Source organism: Solanum stenotomum, chromosome 2, assembly GCF_019186545.1.
Source record: "Solanum stenotomum isolate F172 chromosome 2, ASM1918654v1, whole genome shotgun sequence".
Taxonomy (NCBI): domain Eukaryota; kingdom Viridiplantae; phylum Streptophyta; class Magnoliopsida; order Solanales; family Solanaceae; genus Solanum; species Solanum stenotomum.
The window spans coordinates 50,894,208-50,911,693 of record NC_064283.1 but is presented as its reverse complement, the minus strand read 5'-3'; the positions used below and the strand labels follow the sequence as shown (position 1 = coordinate 50,911,693).

At 36.6% G+C, this 17,486-nt stretch overlaps 1 protein-coding gene across 8 annotated transcripts in view; it reads left to right on the top strand.

Annotated features, from left to right (window-relative positions):
* The window catches only part of LOC125857096 (ubiquitin-like-specific protease 1D), a 34,487-nt gene that overhangs the window by 4,030 nt on the left and 12,971 nt on the right, over positions 1–17,486 (top strand). For 5 of the 8 annotated variants that reach the window (XM_049536764.1, XM_049536767.1, XM_049536763.1 and 2 more), the window contains exons 2-6: positions 1,840–2,081; positions 7,690–7,738; positions 10,375–10,454; positions 10,803–10,832; positions 10,943–11,038. In XM_049536764.1, the coding sequence (XP_049392721.1) occupies positions 1,840–2,081; positions 7,690–7,738; positions 10,375–10,454; positions 10,803–10,832; positions 10,943–11,038 (497 nt within the window). Of the gene's footprint in view, positions 1–1,659; positions 1,755–1,839; positions 2,082–7,689; positions 7,739–10,374; positions 10,455–10,802; positions 10,833–10,942; positions 11,039–17,486 lie in introns of all 8 variants that reach the window. The other 3 variants (XM_049536770.1, XM_049536768.1, XM_049536766.1) reach the window with 2 other exon arrangements.

Sequence of the window (17,486 nt, the reverse complement as noted above, 5' to 3'; positions counted from 1 at the left end):
TAATTGAGCATCCTTGCTACTTCTGCGTTGACACCAAGTTGATGGGTGCATGAGGCATGACTTTTGTTCTGTTGATAAGGTCAATACTTCCCATTTCTTTGTGTGTGTTGGGACAAGGGGTGGTAGAATGGGTAATTTATATGGGTATCCACTCATATTTACCCATTTTAAATGGGTCGGGTACCCAACACATTTAAAAGGGGTAAAAACGAATAATACTCATATTATCCATTTTAAAGTGGGTAGTTAAATGGGTAAAATGGGTAAAAGATGTTCATTCATTAAAGAAAGAAAAGTGGTAGGGGGGTGGGGTGGTAAAAAACCTTTAAAAAAAAATTAATTTTTTTAATAAAAAATGTTAGAATTTTTTTTTTTTTTTGNGGGGTGGGGTGATGAAAGAAACTTTAATTTATTTTTTAATAAAAAAACAAACTAATATTTTTGGGATAGGGGGCAGGGGGGGCTGGTAGGGGGTGGGGTGATAAAAATTTTTTGAAAAAGATTTTGTTTTTGAAGCTTTTAACAAGATTCCTATTATAATATGGGTATCCATATTTACCCATATTATCCATTGGGTAACTCATTTTTACCCATTTAAAATATGAGTGGAGTCTAGTACTGTATCCATTTTTTTTTAACTCGTTTTCGATTGACTCATATTCGACTCGATCCGCTCGTTTGCCACTCCTAGTTGGGACTATGTTAAGTTTTTCTATTATCTTTACTCTACAAGTTTTTATATACTTAAATTAAGGGAAGTTTCTTTGGGAAAAATGGGAGTACAGAGGCAATGAATCTTCAGAGTTCCTGAGAGGTGAACAAACATAATCAATTGGGGAGAGGTGATAAGACAAGGTATGACACAACTTCAAGTTACTGAGGGCATGGCTTAGATAGGAGGTTGTGGAGGACATGTAGTAGGGTAGAAGGTTAGTAGGTAGTGTAGTGTTGTCTTGCTTAGGGTGAGTGTTTACCATTGCACTAGTTGTACTATTGTAGTTCTTGTTTTTATATCTATCATTGTTTATTATTGTTTTCAATAATCTATCCTAGTATGTTGTTTATTGTGTTTTGATTGTCGCACTATTTTGTTGTTGTTTTTGCTTCCTTCTGGTAGACGACTTTGCACTGTTTCCTTGTTACTTGCTATATTTTCTTCACTGTCTCCTTCTTTGTATTTGACTATGCTGCACTTGAGCCGATGGTTTTTCAGAATAGCTTCTCTATCTCTACGAGGTAGTGGTAAGGACTGCTTACATTCTACCCTCCCTAGACCCACTTGTGGGATTTCACTGGGTATGTTGTTGTTGTTCTATTACTTTTTCATCTTAATTCTACTAGACTCTATAGGAGCTTTTCTCTATCTTGAATTCCATGCTTCCATATAGTTCTGAAACTGATGCATGAATAAAGAGCACACATTCTGCCTATGCCTAGTGTGCCTAGCCTACTTCTTATCTTGAAGAGATTTATAGTTCACTCTAGGTATTTTGTGAGTTTCTTCTTATAAACAGGAGTGACTTTGGATTTGGTGTGCATGTGCATGTACACGGGTAACTATGTGGGAATCAGAACTGAGTATTATTTGTCATTTTAATTTTCTTTACTTATGTAATTAGTTCTAGAAGGAGAGCCTAAAAGTTGGATATAACTTTATAGGTGCACCTTATAACTTCGAGCCACAGGCTTCACCATCTGTGTCCTCTTCACAGTCCACCTATGCTGTTTGGTTTTTGAACAAGTTGGAAGCAGAAGTACAGTTTCATTCTTAAATTCATTTCTCTTCTTCCTCTTGAAGTTAACCATTAATTTTTGTTACTTTTGCTTATTGAATTGCAGGCAGAGTCTAAGCCAGCCAATGCTTTCCAAGAAGAACTATATGCTCTGAATCCCTGTGACCGCAAACATATATTAAACAACCAGTTTTCGCAAAGAAAAAGACACAAGCGAGAGTTGTTGTCACAGGAAGCACCTTATAAGTCTCCTGTAGACAAAGGTGAACAAGTTCTGAATGTTGATCTAAAAGGATGGGATTCTTCTACTTGTTCTAAAGAAAATATCGCCAGCTGTTTCTTGGACAAGTACATGTTTTGTTTTTTTGGGTTCTTTTATTTCCCTAACTTTCTTAGATAATTTGTCTGCTCTGTCACTTTATTGTTGCTGTTATTATTTTGGTTATTACTGGAAGCTGTCACTCATTATGAATTTGTTTTTTGAGATGAGGTAACTCATTAGGAATTAGTGTATTTGCATAAGGTTCATTGTGAAAGATGGGGTCCACTAATTTTTTGTTTAGATCAACATGAGTGTCAAAGCTGCTCCTGTTTATTCAGAGATCTAAATTCGAAAAGAAAAAAAAAAGCTGCTCATATTTTTGCTTTATAAGTTATGTACTGCTGAAAAGAAGTAAAATCATTTTTTAATAATACTCCATATTTCAAACAAAAAGTTGAGATTTCCACTTTGAGCCATCTGAAAACTATGTCAACCTTCATGAAATAGAATACTTTGTCACGACTCCATTGTATATTTTAATGCGACATTTTCTCAAAAGGTTATGTACTGCTGTAAAATATGTTGAAGAGTCTTGACAAAGTATTCTATTTCAGGAAGTTGGACAATGTTTTCAGATGGCCCAGAGTTGAAATCTCAACTTTCAGTTTGACATATGGAGTATTAAATATGGCATGGCTTCTTTTCAGCAGTTTTACTTTGCTGACTTGCTGTAGAGTAACATGCACAAGAGTGTAGGGGTGTAAAAGTGGTTTAATATCTCTCTCAGAACAATGTTCATTTCTATGATTATGTGATTGCACAGTAGCTCCCAAATGTGATCTCTGTAGTTCTTATTCTGCAACTATCCTTGTATACTTTAATTACACTCTGTTTGCTGCAAGTAGTTTCAAAAGAACTATAATTTCTAAGTTGGTAGTTATAAATATAAACTGGAGCACAAATGCATTTACTTTGCAACACAAAGCATCAGGTCCTTTAGAATTTATGGCCAAGCAATGAGAAATAGGAAATTCCTGCAGTCTAATCTTTGATAAGCCAGACCTTTTTCTATACTGAGATTTCTTAGTCAGTTTCGTTCAGAAATCTTAGTGGATAATTCCTTATCTTTGATCTCCCTACCCTTTCCTGTACTGATGTTCCTCATTCCATTTCATTCAACTATCTTTTTGGATAATACTCCTTTCTACTTAACTGCACAAAATAGTCTCTAGTTTGATCTGTAGAACATGTTCATTTCTAAAATGTTATTATCAGAGAACTAGAGCTAAGCAAAATTAGAGTGATCTTCTTTTCTTTAAGGAAGATAACAATATATTAATGTCAGCACAAAGGATGTGCTTAAGCCATATTTATAATTCAAAAGGCAGAACTGTGTCCCTGTTCTAACTCACAGGGAGTCCATAATGTCTAGGAAAGATTCTGCATCCTCTAATAAGCTTTTTTTACACCAAAAATGAAACAAAAAGTACAATTCGTCTCAATCTTCAAAGCATTTTGTATTTCTCTCCTTCCATATAGTCCACCTAATGCATGCTGGAACCATGTTCCACCACTTCTTCTGACTCGTGCTACCACAATTGTTGTTCCAATACTTTAAGAGATAACATGTAGACTCTGGCATGACCCACCTGATCCCAACTATGTTAAGAAACAGCTGCAAAAACTGATCTGTCACACGGCCATGCAAAAAAGGTGGTTGATACTCTCAGATTCAGCTCTACATACAGTTGGAAACCCCTTCTATTCAAAATTTTCCTGAGTTGAACATACCTCTTTTGCTGCCAGATACAAAAAGCAAGTCACCTTGTATGGGATCTTTACTTTTTAGATGAATTTCGAAGACCTATTAGATCCTTGTAGTCCAGTATTTGGAAGTAGAGAATAAGCAGAATTGCCAGTCAAGCAACCCTTACTGTTTCCTTCCCAAACCACTATGTCTTCATTTCTTCTAAGACCTTGAAAAGGCTCCCAAACTTTGAAAAATTCAGCAACTCTTTGAACCTCAGTCATTCAAAAATCTTCTAAAGTTGAGATTCCATTAGTCCTGTCCCCATACTTCCTCAATCTTGCTTTAGGTGAAAGAACCAAATTACAAACATCTGGAAACTTATCTTTTGAAAGGCCCATGTCCAGTGTTTTGAGGAGTGCGAAGCGGAAAAAAGCGACAAGGTCCCGCTTCACGCTATAAGCGAAGTGCTCTCTTCAACACAATTTGAAAGAACAAAAGACCAAAATAAAAAGAGACAATATTTATAAGCAGAAGTTCAAATTAAAAACTAAAAAAAATAGATATCACAAAATCCTCCATAGACCATAGGACATACAAAATCAAAGCTACTAATGGTTCAACATTTAGTTCCTATTCTTCTAAAATTCTACTTCTACAAGATTGTCTAAATCTTATATTCCTCCATGGTTTTTCTATTGCTAATTATCTTCTTCTTCAACTCCATCATCATATTCTTCAATTCCATCAATTAGGGATAGACTTGTAGCTACTTATTTTCCCTTCATGTGTAAGATTGAAGTATTCCCCCTTAAACCATAATGGTTCTCCTCAACTCCACTTGCCTCCGCAGCAACACCCCAAGTGAAATCAGAATCTCCCAAAAAAATTGCTTCATCTTCATGATTCTCAGGGACTCCGGTTAGCCATTCATTAGCATCATTAATATTTTCCAAAATAATTGGATCAACTACATTGTGAGCTTTGTAACGGCGCCTCAATATTTTATTGCATTAATTGAACACTAGGTCATTGGGGCGCTTTAGGGGTTAGTCTATTCCTCTTCTTGGTATGAATCTGCTAAAGTAATTATTAGGAGATAGGACAATTGAGATATAGTTTAGTTATCTCAGTATAATAAATCTTTCTTCATAGTTCTCACATGTTCAAACATGCCCTAGTTCTTCTCACATTTCAGTTGAGCTACTAGTTAGACTTGGAACTTTGATGGCGATATTTTGTAATTTTGAGTTTCTAAACCATAAAGCTTCCACAATTTAAATATTGAAGTAGAACAAATATTTAAAAATTAATAAGTTTAAAAAATAACTTAGCACTTGATCACCATATCCACTATTGTATCTTGCACATCTTCATTGGCGACCAACTTACCAACACAATCATGGAATCCTTTCCACACTTTTTTTATCTAGTAAATCCATCTCATAGTTATCATAAAAGAGTGATGGGTTCAAAGTATTCCCAACTCCATGCAAATGTCAATGAAGTTGATCTTCCCACCGTCTATCAATTATCTCGAAGACCTTGGCATATTTATGTACATAAATGTCCCTTGAATAGCCTCCTTAGTTGTATCCACAACTCCATAAAGGTAGCCCATTGGTGGGTTTTTCCCCATCCACCAACTGAAGTACTTTAATCAAGGGACCATTGATTTTAAGAGCATGAACAATATTGTTCCAAGAGGTATAAGAAAGATTCATGCGTGCAACTTCTACCCCCTACCTCCTTTTTGCAAATTACTCGTGTTCCATTTTTTTTGAAATGAATAAGCGTCACCAACATGGGTTGTGGTGCACTGGTGGGAGTGCTTCACCCTTAACTAGAGGTCTCGGGTTCGATCCCTGGGTATGGAGAAAATCTTGTTGGGAGCGCCACCCCTGAATGGGCCCTGCAGAGCGCGATCCGGATTTAGTCGGAGCTCCAATGTGGGCTCCGGACACCGGATGGGAAACCAAAAAAAAGAAATGAATAAGCGTCTAAATTGGCCTTTTGCATGTGCATACTATGCAAGGTCAAGAAAGCAGTTGCAAATCTAGTCTTGCTAAGTTTCACTAATTTTTTTGTGAATCTCCTCATCATATTCAATAACAAAAGCCTTTGAACAATGTAAGAATTTACCCTTACTGCCTAAGTAAAAACTGTAGTGAAGGGTCATTTCTTGAAAACATTCTTGAACATCAAATTTATGCAATGAGCTGCTCATGGAGTCCAATAAATGTGCGGGAACACTCCCTTTAACATATCGCCGGCTTTACCATTTTCACTTGCATGATTTGTAACAACTTGAACAACATTCTTTTCTCCAATCTTTTTTGTAGTGTTTCGAAACAAGGAGAACATTTTGATGGAATCTGTAGGCAAGTCGTTCGCATGAGTGGATTCAAGAAATAAGCTTCCTTTTGGAGAATTCACCAACACATTGATGATCATTTTACCAATTCTTGCCATCCACTGAGCCATCATAATGGAATATCCAAACTTGTTCCATTCTACCCTATGTTCCTCTAGAATTTGTCTCTTCCACTTCTTTAGTTAGATAAGGACCTCTTACTTCATGATAAGTGGGGAGGGGGGGGGGGTCATTCTTGAACCAAATTGACCTACGACCTCAATGAACGCTCCAAAAGTGTCCGTATAGTTGACACAATTGAAGGTGATCCCTGCATTGTACACCCACCGTGAAAAAGTCACAACTGCATGATCCCTCAAAATATCCTTGGCAACATCATGCAATTTTTTTATCGTTTTTCCCTGCATTATCTCCTGGCTTCTGTGAAAAGTAACTATCTAAAGGACCTCTCCTACATGTTGATCCACTACCTGAAGAGACTATTGTATTCTTGCCCGTTTTTGTGATTTTGCAAGAAGCGACAAATCAATAGCTTCATCTTCTTCCATTTTTTTCTTCATCAGCATCATCAAGATTAGTCACATTTAGTTGATGTAAGCATTTGACGTTTTAGCTCCTTTTTCCCTCAACATAGTTTTTTATTTTTTCCTCCACAACTTTCGTGCATTTTGTACATCGTGTGTCATCGCTATAAGTACCAATAAGATGTTTGTGGTGAAAAATTCCGCCTTCAAACATCTTGTCGTAGAACAGACATATAACTGCAGTCCTATTGGTTTCACTACCTCTTTTCCCATATTTCCAATCCGGGTCTGACAGATTTAATCAGGGGTAATATTTTGGAGAAATAAATAAGCAACATATAGCATCATTGTTAAGGAAAAATATTCAGCAATATTTTATTCACGTTTAAGAAAAAAAATCCACAACATAAATTTAATCAATGTTAAGGAAATCCATCACCTTTAAACTTAAAAAAAGGCACGTGACTTAACCTCAACATTCAAAAGGCTCGAAAGACCTATAAATACTTGGTATCAATGCAGACTTAGCCAAAGATAGGGCACAAGGATCCATATAGTTGATAACTACTAGTTGATGATAGGTCTTAGACTTGTCAAATAACTTTTAATATTATTGTTATTAATATTTATCTTTTTATTTTATTTTGTTTAGCATGATGATGATGATGATACCAAATGATCTCAAATGAAAGTGAGGATTCATATTTACCCCAACTTGTTTGGGATTGAGGTGTAGTAATAGTAGTTGTTCTTTTTTTTTTCTCTTACTTGAATTTCTCTTTCGAGTCCAAAGTTACTCAGGAGATCATTTCGGTCATTATATTAATTTGATATTCTCAAGAGGCACTTGTGATCTTCAAGCTACATTTAGAATTATTTGTTGTACTTGTTTGCTATAAATCCATGAGCCATGAAACTTTGACTTGTTTAATTATTCATTTCTTTTCCTGCCTCTCCTTTGCTGCAATTTGTACCTTTTGGTGTTCTATTATAAATAATCAAACCAAAGGAAAACGTGATTGTTAGTGATTTGATCTTTTTCTTTTCAGGTTTAAAGCCTCTCAAGCACAATCTTCATATACTCGAAGGCATGCAAATGTAAGGCTTCTTATGTATCTTAGTTATCTTATTCCGGCTAGCTTCCATGTAGGCGTGTAGCTATTTTTTTGTCAATATGACAACTTGCATTTGGTATTTTGGGAGTTGCTATTGGCTTTCTGTGACACTAGGAATCCACATTGACAAACTCGGGATAAATGTTTGGGTATATAAGAAAACAAGCCCTAAAGCCTAGTGACGCGTTTCTAGGCCCAACGTGGACAATATCAGCAGTGGGCTAGGCTATTGTAGATGGTATCAGGGTCACTCTGCGTACAACCTTGAGCGATGGTGGGGCAAACCTCAAAGAGAATGTTGAATCCGCAAGGGAAGGTGTATGTGATACCCTATGCAAATTGAACATTGAGAAAACATGGGAGAAATGCTGAGTATATAAGATAACAAGTCTTAGACCCTTATTGACACATTTTACAGTTGTGCGGGCCTACACCCAAATCAGTCACTAGTGTACGACATTGTTACAGTTTCAGGCAATACCTTTGGTTGATTATCAATATTCACATGCTAAAGACTAAGATGGTTGTTCCAGTGCACCACTACCTCTTTCTTTCTCTCCTTCTCTTCCTCCCTTAGGGGGTGGGAGGTGGTTAGTTGCAGTAGGTATACATTGATTGATGAACGTATTAATACTTTAACCACTTAGCTCCTCCTTTTTTCTGTTGTTTCAATATAAATTAGAAGTTTACTAGGGAATAATGATCAGAAATGTGAAACAGCAGAAAAAATAAGAGAGAATTTGACTTGATTATTCCATCAAGCTATTGAGCTTACATAAACATGTTTACATTTGTTAAAAAAGAAAGAAAATCACTATATAATTACAATAGGACTAAATCAAGTGATCTAATATATTTACATATATATTCTTGATTATTCCTAAGGATTCTACACTCTCTCTCAAGTTGGTGCATACAAATCGTGTATACCACTCTTGCTACACATATTACTTGTTCTAGGACTGGCTAAGACTTGGTGAATATACAAGTTGATCAATTGACTTCACGAACTTTGCAGTGATGTCTCCTCAGAGTATCTTTTCTCCAACTAAATAACAAGCAATTTCTATGTGTTTTTTCCTCTCGTAAAATATTGGATTCAATTCAATTTGAAGTGTATCACTGTAGCCTCATTATCGCACACAAGTTCCATTTCATTATTTTTTCCAAATTTTAACTCCTATAGTTGCTTGATCCATACAAGTTCACATGTAGCCATTGCCATGGCCATAGCCCCATTATTCAGCTTCTGCACTCAATTGAGCAACCACATATTTTTTCTTACTTCTCCAAAACACCAAATTTCCTCCAACTAAAACTCAATACACAGAGGTAGATCATTTGCCAGAGGGTGGCTCTGCCCAATCTGCATTTGTTTATCCGATTCCATTTTATTATTTTTCCAAATTTTAACTCCTATAGTTGCTTGGTCCATATAAGTTCACATGTAGCCATTGCCATAGCCCATTATTCAGCTTCTACACTTAATTGAGCAACCACATTTTGTTTCTTACTTCCCCAAAACCCCAAATTTCCTCCAACTAAAACTCAATACCCAGAGGTGGATCGTTTGCCAGAGGGTGGCTCTGCCCAATCTTCATTTGTATATCCAATGATTTGCTTATGTCCTCAGTCTTTGTAAAGTAGTCTTTTCCTGGAGAAGATTTATGTCTGGAAGAATGCGAATGACTGCATTTCAATGGTTGTCACAAGGAGAATCAAAGAACTGACTTATAATGCTAACCAGGAAAGCAATGTCAGGTCGAGTTGCAGTGAGATAATGCAATTTTTCTACCAACCTCCTATATCTTCTCGGATCAACAAAATTTGATTGTTGCTCCATATATACCCAATCTTTGAGGACCCCATGAAGAAAAACGTTCGTAATATTCATATGGTAGAGAGTCCAATAGCAAGAAGTAAAGAACAACCATAGATAAAAAGAGACGGAGTAAAGCAGTCTTAGCCACAGGAGTGAAGGTATCATCATAGTCAAGATGAAAAATCTGTGTAGCCTTTGGCAACCAGTCATGCTCTATCAATCTATCTATCAGGGCCAACCTTCATGGTATATAACTAATGACAACCAATTGGAGACTTACCTAGAGGTAGAGGAACAAGTTCCCCAGTACCACTAGAGTGTAAGGCAAATATCTCCTTAATCATAGCTTGTCGCTGGCCTGGGTGAGAAAAAGGTTCACCTGTAGTCCTACGAGCAGTAATAGATGATAGTGATGATACAAAAACAGAACGAGCTGGTAACGAACAATGATAATTTCGACTAGTATAGATAGGATTGGGACTACAAATACAACAAATACCTTTATGAGCGGCAATGGGAGAACTCTTCGTAGACAAGTTCACAGCCACAAGTCGGCAACCTGCAAAGAGTCTGGTGTCAGTTGTGAATTGTCCTGACCAGATGAAGAGTGCAGACGACGATGATAAGTCAAAAAAAATTCTAAGACATTTTGGAGGGACATGATGAATTGTTGTAGCCTCTCTTGCTTTATTTATTCTTTTCCCCCTGAATATAGTTCATTCTCTTGGAAACCATGAACTTCTGCTTCATTCCTAATGTGATCTTTCTTGCCATTTGAAAATTCATCATTTTCCCAGGGGCAGGCTGTTGTTCTAGTGGATGAGGAGGATCCTGATGCAATTAAAGAGACAGAGCCAGTGGACCAAGTAATTGAACGGTAATATATTACTCCCTCTGTCCCAATTTATGTGACTTACTTTTCTTTTTAGTCAGTCCCAAAAAGAATGCACATTTCTATATTAAGTAACAATTTAACTATAAAATGTCTATTTTTTACCCTTAATAAAATGATTTACAGTCACACAAATTTCTATCATTCATTTTGGACCACAAGTTTTAAAAGTCTTTCCTTCTTTCTTAAACTCCGTGTCGAGTCAAACTACCTCACATAAAATGGGACGGAGGGAGTAGTAAATTAACATTTTCTCAAAGTTACATACCAACATCTGATATGAGTGCTAGTGAGAAATTGTTGATATCTCTTATATTCCTCTTTTTCCTGCAGAAAGGCAACCACGATATACTATCCTTCACGGTATGACATGAATCACAACCTTATTGATCCAGTATGCATTACTTATTACCTTGGGGAGTACCATTTTTTTGATTGCTTACGATTTCTTTATTGTTTTTGCACTGACATAGGGTTGATCCCGAATCCGTTGAAATTTGTTGTTTGGACATGGAATCTCTAGCACCTGAAGCATATTTGTCATCGACTATAATGAATTTCTACATCCGGTGAGTCAACAAAATATTTCGTCTAATAGTAACATTGTTGATTGATGAATAGATAGATTAGACATATATTGGAAAATAGGTTCCTTTGAATTTTCCCTAAGAAAAAGGAAAAAAATTATAAAAGGAAAAGAAGAATGAAACTAAAGAATCTTCATGTCAGTTCCAAAGAAAATTTTCACCTTCTGAACAAAGAGATGTTTCCTAACTTTCTGTTCCAATTAAAGCAATCTCTAGTCTAATGTCAATTATAGAGCTTAGCTGATTAAATATATGTTGTGGCATGCACATATACAGACACAGTCATGTAATATATATATATATATATATTTTTATTTTATTTTATTTTTTTTTTAAATTTATTTATTTTTCTGAAATCTTGTGTTTGTATTTGATGGGTACCTCTGTAATATCATTTTGCCTTTTCCCAACATCAGCTATCATTTGGTACTATTGCTAGTTAGCCACCTAATAAATACCAACTAACTAACTAACAAAAATTGCTTGTGGACTTGATTTTTAGCAGCTGGTTTGGATAATCTGTTCACTGTCTCTTTAGAATGAAATTAACTTCTGGGATGCATGAAGTTGGTCAACACTTACGTTATATTCTTTCTATCAAATGTATCATTATATTTTAACATTATAGAAGTAGTTGCATGTTATAAATAGACATTATAGAAGTAGTTGCATGTTAAAAATAGATATTTTTTATGTTCTCCGCTTTCCACAACCGTAATACTTGTCATTCCGATTACTTCATCCTTTTTTTTTTAAAAAAAAATTTCCAGAGTCTTTGCTTTAGGGGTCATTCCTTCTTACTTTATAGTAGTTATTATTCCGGTTCCCGAAGGTATAGCTCTCCCTTCAACTTTTTCTTTGAAATCAGAAACTGTTCCAATATCCTAGTAAGATAGGCAAGCGGACGGAGAACTAGACTTAGGCGGTGTTTGGATTGACTCTTTTTAAAGTAGCTTATAAGTTAAAAAGCTAAAAGTCATAAGTTGGTCATACCTAACTTATGGCTTTTAGCTTATTTTTGTACTTTTTTGGTCTAAAAATAGGTGCTTAAAAATACTTTCCATCTTAATACTTAGCACCGGTAAGAGTTACCACGGTGTGACCAGGAGGTCACAAGTTCAAGTCGTAGAAACAACCTCATGCAAAAACGCAAGATATGCTGCATACAATAGACCCAACGTGATTAAACCTTTTCTAGGATCCTGAGCATAGAGGGAGCTTAGTGCACTGGAATGACTTCTTTAGCACCCAAGCACGTGTCTTATTTCTTTCATCCAGAGACAACAAAAAGAGATCAAAGCGGAATGAGTGTGTGACAGACATTTGGTTCCTTTAACTCCTTTCCAAGCAAACCACCTATTTTTTTCATATACCCATATATGACAAATGTATCTAACTTGCCAAATGAAATATCATTTTAACGAATAACATAGGTATTGGCTCTTTAGCCTCATCATATAAAAGAGATACTATTTCATTCAGGTATGTCGTAATGAGGATCCATATCGAATACAAAATAACCCAAAGTACATCTATGTAGCCTCTAGGACAACCAAATGGAAAATACTCTGGACGTAAATGGTTGTGCAAAAGAATTATGTAAACTAGGCCTCCATCGAACATATAATTTGGTTCACCAAAAGTATGGAGGAGAGGATGAACTCTAGCTCATGTGCACGTCACCTACAACTCATGTCCTTGTAATGAAACAATGACAATACGCAGACAAAGTCGTGAGTGCCATGTGCACTAAGTGTCAGACGTACTCCTCGAGTTGTGGGACAAAATTTGACGAAACATGCATAATATATGACATAAGTAGAACATTTATCTTTACATGCCAACTATAACTCATAATGTGCATATGCATCCTTGCAATTGATCTCGTTCCTCAAAAAGTCATATTTGGCTCTCTAGGGGCCATAATCATAATAATAATAATATAAGCATATCCTTTATGCTGAGAGTACTACCTGTAGGCGAGACAAGATGTGCCACAATTAGGACCATGAATCACTCTTCTCCGTTATTTATAGCAACTCCAAAAGCATTTCATACACAATATGACACTATTGGGCTAGTTTTCATAAAAATATTCCAAATGTCACACCATTAACCTCAACTAATATTCTTGTCATTCAAGGCCTCACTATACATTTATACAGTCCGATATATAGATTAGGTGCAAATATGTGATGGACTTTGTATTCAAAATCATATGGAGATCATAGTCATCATAATGTTCACATTCATATTGTAGGATCATTCTTGAAAACAAAATACATGCAACATAGGCATTACTTCATATTTCAATTCATAATGCAAAATAAGTCTTTAACACTTCATATGGAATCAAGATAGTGCATATAACAGTAGTTAATCAAAACTCATGGTATCACGAGCACAAATCAACATTTTAAAATCATATTTTGAAATCATGCATTTGGAGAGAAGGCCACAAAAAATATTTGTCCTCAACTTGCCTCAATCTTTATTCTTGCCTTTCAATCACTTGACGCACCAACACCTTTGATATGTTTAATCTACATATTAGCATCTCAATTTTTCCATTACATGACAAACATATCATAACTCATTTAGGTCTTGAGCGTTGGTTTCAAGACTACCTAAATCTGTAATCACCTCTTGATAAGAATTTAGCCAGTTATATCAAATAATAAGAAGATAAAGTGAAAGTGAAAGTATGAAGATTAAAGAATAAAGACTGAAAATTAAAAATAGTAGAAATTTGAGAAGTAAATCATTAAATCTTGAAAGTACCCCTCCGTTCACTTTTACTCGTCACATTTAGACTTGACAAGTGTATTAATGATTGACATGACTATTTTACCACACTACCTGTTAGGAATTTGCTTTTGCTGAATACAACATCTGCTCATCCCCAAATGGATCTAATGAGAAACTTTTTCCTCTCATTTTGACTTTGAACAAGTCCTGGCCTGAGGAATCCTTGATCAAGCAATATTTATCTTCAAAATAAAGTTTGAAACCTTTTTCTAACAGTTGACCTACACTTAATAAGTTCTGGTCTAAGCCAGGTACATAAAGAACATCTGCTATTGTTTTTGTACCTGCTTGTGTCTCAACTCCAATAGTTCCTATTCCTTTTGCTGGAATGTGACCACCATGGCCTATTTTAATCTTTGCAACTCGAGTAGGCTTCAATTCTTTGAAGAGTTCTTTATCATTAGTCATGTGATTTGTGCATCCGTTGTCAATCAACCACGACTCGCTTGAAACATTGCTTGCAAAACATGATGCAACAAAGAGTTGATTCTTCTCCTATTCATTAACTCGAGCATCTACATCCTACTGCTGAGTTTTGTTCTTACAAATGATTGCTTCATGCCAAAACTGATTGCACAAACTGCACTTAGCATCAGGCCTTCTCCAACACTTGAAAGGTGCGTGTCCGATCTTGCCACAATGCTTACAGGGAGGGTAGTTTCCTTTGAAACTACCTGTTTTGTTTTTGTTGTTGCGTGCTGCACCGTCTCCATCTGTTGGTTGGTACTTCTTGTTCTTCTTTTTCTTATATCATCCATCATCTTGATGCTTGGTTGGTAAGGCTCCTTCGACCGCTCCTTCTTGTCTCATAACACGCCATTGCTCTTGTGCTTGAAAGGCACTTAAGAGCTCTGTTAGTGTAATATTGGACAAGTTTTTAGTATTTCTTAAAATTGTAATGGTCGCCTCAAATCTTCCACGTATTGTTACAAGGATTTTCTCAATGATCCTTGAATCGTTAAAAGTGGAACCCAACAATCTGACGTGATTTGCTATGTTAAGAAGTCTGTCAGAGTATGATACAATTACAGAGAATTACAGAGAAGAAACAAATTCCAGGAGTAATCTCGAGGAATATGAACAGCTAGTTCAGGGATTAAAACCGAGAATTCAGCTAAAGAGAGAAATATAGAGAGAAGAAAACAATCTTATTATCAATCAAATGAATGAATGTCAATGATCTAATACAATCCTTTTATAGGCTCCTAGAGATTGCTGAAACAGTTAAAATCCATAGCTACAGTAATAACATAATTTAACATAAAATCCACAGCTACAGTAATAACATAATTTAACCATCTAACAGTGCTAACTGTTCTAACTAACTTCTGGACTTGTTAACAGAATTTGCTAGTTATCGATTAGTTCTCCTTTTGCTAACTTGTATCAATACCCCTCCGTAAAGAACAAACTTGTCCTCAAGGCTGAAAAGAGGGAAATCTATGCTGCAATTCAGAAAGATATTCCCAAGTTGCCTGATCAGCTTCCAAACCTAACCACTGGACAAGCACTTGACACACGGCTTTGTTACCCTTCTTAACCAACCTCCTCTCAAGTATAGCTTCAGGCGTCGGACAGTATGGATTGGAAAGCTGTAGGACTGGAGGATGAGAAATGTCCCGAGGCACCTCATGGCATCTCTTGAGCTGAGAAACATGAAAAATGGGATGGATCAACACATCAACAGGAAGCAACAATTTATAGGCCACTGCACCAACCTGTGTGTCAATGATATAGGGGCCATAATACTTTGCTGCTAGGTTGTTGAAAGGTCGAGCAGCCACTGAAACTTGTCTATAAGGTTGCAGCTTCAAATACACCCAGTCACCAACTGCAAATACCCTGTCTGATCTATGTTTGTTAGCCAAGTCCTTCATCCTTTGTTGTGCCCGACTAATGTGAAACTTAAGCAACTCAATAATTGCCTCTCTTGCTTCCAAGGACCTGTCAACCATCTCGTTAGCAGCTTCTCCAACCAAATAAGGGAGATGAATAGGTGGTTTTTGACCATAAGGAACTTCAAAGGGCGTGCATCTGATAGCAGTGTGATAAGTGGTATTATACCACCACTCTGCAAGTGGTAGATAGGAGGGCCTAAGCAGAGGTTTGTCTGAGCAAAAACACCTCAAATAGGTTTCCAAAGTTCTGTTCAGTACTTCAGTTTGCCCATTAGTCTGGGGTGATATGCAGTAGATCGTTGCAATTGAACTCCTTGTAGAGTGAACAACTCCTTCCAAAATGAGCTGAGGAAAACAGGATCCCTATCACTCGTCAAGGTAACAGGCATACCATTGAGTTTAAAGACGTGATCTAAGTAACACTTAGCTACATCTTGGGCAGTATAAGGATGCTGCAAGCTCATGAAATGGCCATATTTACTAAGCCGATCCACAACCACTAATATCACATCCTTGCCCTTAGCTTTAGGGAGACCTTCAATAAAATCAAGACACACATCAATCCACACCCCTTCAGGAATGGGCAGGGGTTGTAACAACCCTGGGTAAGCAGCAACATCATACTTGTGCCGTTGGCAAACATCACACTTATGGATAAAGTTTCTAATATCCTGAACGAAGAGACTTCCAATAAAATAATGATTGAATTCTTTGGATAGTTGCATCCATTCCAGAATGCCCACCTTGAGGAGTAGAGTGCCATAGTGTAATGATGGTATGCCTCAACTGCGCATCATGTCCAACTACTAGTCTACCCTTCCATCTGAGTTGGTCATTGCACCAAGTAAAGTACTTGAAAGGTTGAACCTGTAACTTAACAATCAACTCTCGCAATGTAGCATCTTGTGTCCAAGTGTCCTTGATCTGTTGGTACAACGTATCGTTAGGAGTAAGAAGTGAAATAGCTAATAGCTCAGCATCAGGCTTCCTGGATAAGGCATCAGCAGCCTTATTCTCAGAGCCCTTCTTGTACTCTATGGAAAAATCTAAAGCCATCAACTTTGATATGCCAGCCACCTGAAAGTCTGTATGAATATGTTGGTTGAGTAAATGTTTCAAAGCCTTTTGATCTCTCCTCACCACAAAGGATCTGCCCAACAGGTAGTGAGACCACTTAGTGACAACAAAAATAAGTGCCAATAACTCCTTATCATACACTGACAAGGCCTGGTGCCTCGGTGCCAAGGATTTACTAATATAGGCAATAGGGTGTCCTTGTTGCATTAGCACAGCTCCAATACCTCTACCACTAGCATCTATCTTCACTACGAAAGACAAGGAAAAATCTGGCATAGCAAGTACTGGGGCAGAAATCAAAGCTTGTTTCAGTGTCTCAAAAGCTGTAGTCGCATCACCTGTCCACAGGATGAATCTCCTGTAGTATCCTGCAATCCCCAAGAATCCTCTCAATAGTTTGATATTAGTTGGTATTGGCCAATGTTGCACAGCCATAATCTTTTTGGGATCAGTTGACACCCCCTCAGCACTAATAAAATGCCCCAGATATTCCACCTTATCCACTGCAAAAGCTCACTTTGACATCTTTGCATACAACTGATATTGTTTCATCAAATCAAATACAGCTTCCACATGAACTAAATGAACATTAATATCTTTGCTATAAATTAGAATATCATCAAAGAATACCAATACTGATTTCCTCA